Source organism: Quercus suber, unplaced genomic scaffold (assembly GCF_002906115.3).
Source record: "Quercus suber isolate HL8 unplaced genomic scaffold, Cork oak 2.0 scaffold_1353, whole genome shotgun sequence".
NCBI classification, from domain to species: domain Eukaryota; kingdom Viridiplantae; phylum Streptophyta; class Magnoliopsida; order Fagales; family Fagaceae; genus Quercus; species Quercus suber.
Window position 1 is genome coordinate 12,166 of NW_027070736.1, and position 5,047 is coordinate 17,212.

The 5,047-nt window shown below is 34.7% G+C and overlaps 1 protein-coding gene and 1 long non-coding RNA gene across 2 annotated transcripts; one reads left to right on the forward strand and one right to left on the reverse strand.

Annotated features, from left to right (window-relative positions):
• The first annotated feature begins 1,020 nt into the window (after positions 1-1,020).
• Positions 1,021-3,387, forward strand: LOC111987462 (probable pectinesterase/pectinesterase inhibitor 20). The gene is made up of 2 exons (XM_065769767.1): positions 1,021-2,095; positions 3,092-3,387. Exons 1-2 carry the CDS (start codon positions 1,126-1,128, stop codon positions 3,184-3,186), a joined length of 1,065 nt encoding a protein of 354 aa, XP_065625839.1. The 5' UTR covers positions 1,021-1,125; the 3' UTR covers positions 3,187-3,387.
• A 511-nt stretch (positions 3,388-3,898) lies between these two features.
• Positions 3,899-4,970, reverse strand: LOC136065939 (uncharacterized). Its single transcript, XR_010627515.1, has 2 exons — positions 4,751-4,970; positions 3,899-4,227 (listed from the first exon to the last, which is right to left on the reverse strand). It is a non-coding gene; the product is annotated as an uncharacterized LOC136065939 (long non-coding RNA).
• Positions 4,971-5,047: the final 77 nt, after the last annotated feature.

Sequence of the window (5,047 nt, forward strand, 5' to 3'; positions counted from 1 at the left end):
GAGGTGGGCCCGAAAACTTTTGAAATTGGTCAAGAAATGTTGAAAATAGCTAGCTAACGGGAACGTTAACAGGAAGGCCAGCATATAGCTATTGTTGATGAGCTGGAACATTTAAATGATGTCAACATTTTTACCTTATATGTTTTGTTCTTATGTCATATCACCCTCTTTTCAATACAACATCAGACCCAACCTGCCCCCACTTGCCACTCTCTACTCTTCCCTTTTCGTCTTCTTCCCAGGATTCTCTCTATCCCCATAGGCTCTCTTTACAAACACATATTTGTCCTCCCTCTAACAGAAACTAAAAGGCAAGAACTAGCGATAACAGAGAAAGATCCAGTGACAATGAAGCATTTTGGCTAAGCAATATATCAGGCTTTGGCTTCCGGTGAAGAAAAACGAGATAGACCACCGCAGATTTTTTTTCAGAGTATTTGTTATCCAACCGGTGAAACCGTGTCCGGTCTTGCAAATCAGGAGGTTTGACCGCGGTCCAAGCGGTTTACTGCAAATTAAAATTTTCCGGTTTTATACTTTTAAAGAACTGGATTGATGACTGGTTTCCGATTATTGCGGTTCGCCGGTCCAATCCGGATTTCAGAACCATGTAGCCAACGTCAACATTTCTCACCAAAACAGCATCGTTATAGTTTTTTTTTTTTTAGTTTATATACAATTTTAAAGTCTTATTTTTTCCCCGAAGTACAACCATGCTTTAACTAGTTTTCAACCGTTAAACAATCAGCAAGAAGAGAGAAAAGCTGCATCCAAATACATACGAAGAAGCATTCAAATTGAGAGTGAGCCATAGTACTCAGGCTAACTATGACTTATATTTAAATGCAAGCCACATCAACAGATTAATGTAATGCACACGACCTAGAGGCTAGAGCTTGAGTTTATCTAAACCTCGAATCTTTGTATGTCAGAAAAAATAAATACAACGAGATAAACACATTATTGGAACAATAGCATACTAAAAAAAGAAGAGTACACGCTACACACTGAGATAAACACGCTTTTGAGCACACGATAAAATTCAATCTCTTTCTTGTATCATATGTATGATTGTATTCTCTATATGAGACCAACCAACCACACCTATTTTGCAAACACATTTCTATGACAATGGCTTCCAAGCTCTCCCCATTGTGCAACTTTTTTCTCCTATTAATGCTCTTCTCCTACTCTCCTTCTCTTGCTAGCTTCTATACTTCCCCAAGTACCATTTGCAACTCCACACCCCACCCATCTTTCTGCAAATCCAACTTACCGCCAAATGAGTTCAACACCATTCAAGACTATGGCTGGTACTTCATTCACCAGTCCTTATCATCAGCAAAAGACTTTCTTTCGCTAATCAAATCATATCCAATATCACATTCCTCGTATTCTAAACGTACCGTTCATGCCCTCAAAGATTGTCAGCTTTTAGCTGACTTGACCGTGGATTTCTTGTCAAAAACTTTGCAAACTATTAGCTCTACAAACAGACTTAATAGCTTGCAAGCTGAGGATTTGCATACACTGCTTAGTGCCACTTTGACAAACCAAGAAACATGTTCTGATGGCCTGCTAGAGTTAGCATCAGCCTCTAGCGTTAAAAAAGGCTTGTTGGGTCCTCTCTCTAATGGGACTAAGCTTCATAGCATATCGCTTGCGCTTTTTAAGCATGGTTGGGTTCCAAAGACAAAGAGAGAGAGTTTTCCAACAGAAAGAAGCCATTCGTTCTTTTCCAATATGGAAAATATTATTAATGGTCTTTTGCCTTTAAGAATGTCTATAACTGGAAAAAGGTTGCTTCAAACAACTCTTGGCGATGTATTGGTGAGCCAAACGGTATTTGTGAACCCAGATAACAGTGGAGACTTCACCACTATCAATGATGCTGTGGCTGCTGCACCAGAAAATACTGATATTAGTGATGGATACTTTGTCATTTACATTGTAGCTGGGGTTTATTATGAGTATGTTTCCATTGATAAGAACAAGCAATATTTGATGATGGTTGGGTACGGTATCAACCAAACTGTGATCACAGGCGATCATAACCAGAAGAATGAGTCGAGTGAATTCGATTCTGCAACATTTGGTAAGCTACAATATATTGCTTTGGGTAATGTTTTTGTTTTTATATAAATTGGTCATTAACCCGTGTGATGCACAGAAAAACTACTAAAAATGAGATCAACTCTAAAATTAGAATCATTTTGCAAGTTAGACTACAAAATTAGGTAAAAGAATTAATTTCATGTTATAGTCTAGTTTTTTATTGGTAGCAAAATCACTTGCATGATCAAATTTGGTCTCAATGGATCAAGTGCAAATCTTTCATCTAGACATTCAAGTATTAGGATAAATGATGTGTTTTTGATAGGTAAAAATTAAGATAAACAACAATTAAACATATACACAGAACCAAAAAAAAAATTGTTTACCAAAGAACCTCAAATATGTAAAATTTGCCAAAAAGATACATCACATATTAATGCATAAACACGTCTACATAACTTTTGAATAATCCAAGTGCAGCAACATTAGAAGCAACCTTTAGGCTTCTTTCACTATTTCAAGTGGCTCCTAAACAATGTCATATTTACTTCTTAGTTCCATTCATCATTCTATGATATAAAAGTCACAATCAACACGTATGCATCTCATAAAATCCATAAGCAAGTTTTTGTTTTTTGTTTTTTAATTTTCCTTCACCCTTCTCAGTTTGACTAAAGAGAAACCAAAGTGAATAAAAAAAAGTTTATAATTTAAAACTGAAAAGTTTACTTCTTTATGGTGTTTCACACAGAGTAGATACAAAACCATGTCTTTTTTATAAGAGTTCAAGTTAATTTCAAAACACAGGCGGGGCCAGTTTAATATGATGTAGCAAGAACCTTTGAAAATGAAACTACAACATACTTCAAATAATTATGAAATTGCCCATTTCCGTAATCTGACTCTCTTCCCTACAAATAAGAGGACTTATAATGTTGAAAGATCTTCCTCTTCTTTTAGTGGGTAAAACAGTAAGATCAAAAGTATTGTGTAACAAATATTATCATATTAAAGTGAAAATAAATTGGTTAAGCAGATATTCAGCTGGACATAGATGTACCTACATCTTCTGCATCATCAAGAATCAATACAGCACTTTCTTGGCCAAGCAAGATATCAAGACCCTTTTGATGTTCTTGGGTGCCATGCTTACGTGAAATCACTTTAGCACTTAAGTACTCTCCTAGAGGATCAAGTAGCTTAGCCATTTACATTGCATAGTGCCGACAGGAGATCACTCATTGTATAAATGTACATCTCAAACATATCACTTTCTTCTTTTAAAAATGTAAAAATGTGTGAATAAAGGGCCTTAGCTTCGTCATCATATATGTTTTTTGCCATAGGTAGCTTCATCTTCATATCAATTTGCATAAATTTCACCATGAAGAGGCTACCTTTCGTGACACATGTCCATTTCATAATTTTTGAATACCATAAGGCTACAAGCACATCAAGTCACTCAAACGGCCAAAATGTCAAAGAAAAAACAATGCAATCAAAGCCTAAAGAGTTAGAAAATAAATATTTTTAAAAAGAATAAATACACATCTGCAGCAGAGCAGATATAGTGAAATGAAAAGCCAACTTGATAATCAATCAAACTGATAAGAGAGCCTCTATTTGGTTTCCAAGTTATAGGGATTTTCCCCCAATAACTACCAAACCTTTCCTATCTATAGTTCGCCTCATGCATTATGGAACAAAAAAATCTCACAGTGATATTACAAATAAAAATAGTAATTAAGCTTGCCTTAAGCATAACATAAAAATCCTGCCAATCTTTCTTAAAAAGAAGGGAGGGTGGGGGGACAAAAAAAAGTGCAGACAAGTGAGGTAGTGCTTCCCAAAAATCAAAAGATCCCACTAGAAATTCCTCAAAACTTCCAAGTGATTCATGGTTATGGTGATTTTACAACATAAGACTGCATAAGCAGTAAACTATATCCCTTCCATGACTTTGAAAGTTTTACCTACCTTTGGTTAGAAATTTGAACATTCTATTGACAAATTGAAAGCACTCAAATAAAACTTTCATCAACAGATTCAGAACTTAACGGTAATAATTCATGTTGACCTCTAAAAGTTCTACAACATGACAAGTTACAATGGTATATAGCCAAGCTTATTAGAGATGATCATACAAACAAAGATGGAATGTCACCATGATACCTGAAAACAAAGATATACAAAATGCTAAGCACACTGCCAAAGTACAATAAAATATAAAGGTAAAAGAAATACCTTGCAAATCTGTTTTTTATTTTAAATATTCTTCCTCTGATGTCATATCTGTTTTTTTATTTTAAATATTCTTCTTCTGTAGCGTATGATCTATATCAAGAACTAAGTATAGCTTCTTATGGTGTAATAAATCTGCTTCTTTCCAATTGACAATTTCAGCATTGTGAAGCCGTAGTCCCAGAAAATAATGTTTGAGCTTAAATGAATTACTATTTAAAAAAGAAAAAAGAAAAAAAGATCATCGCTATGCTTTATGATTCTATTATTCTTGAATAGGAATAGATTTATAAGTTCAAAATTGGTTACATATCTCCAGTTGTAATTTAAAAAATAGTTTCATATTAGGGGAATATTACTTAGTGAATGCGCAGTGACACTGTCTTCCATTATGTAGAGAAGGATAACCAAAATTCATAACTCCACCAAATAGTCTTATCTCAAAGAAGGTTACCTCATGAATGTAACCCAATGCCACACCAGATTTGGCCAGCAACCTTTGCCCACAAAATGTACATGTTGTCATCTTGCAATTCTTGAAATCTTCAAACTTCAGACTGGTCATCCAAATATCTCTTTTTATTACCAATGAAACCCATCATCAGAATTTATCTTTACCTACCAAAATAAATAAATAAATAAAAATAGATTGGTTAAACTCCATTTGTTCCAACAAAAATACCTTCATTCAGTTCCATTAATGTAACAGTTCCTCATGCAAAGAGCCATCCCAAAGCTATAATAAAACCAT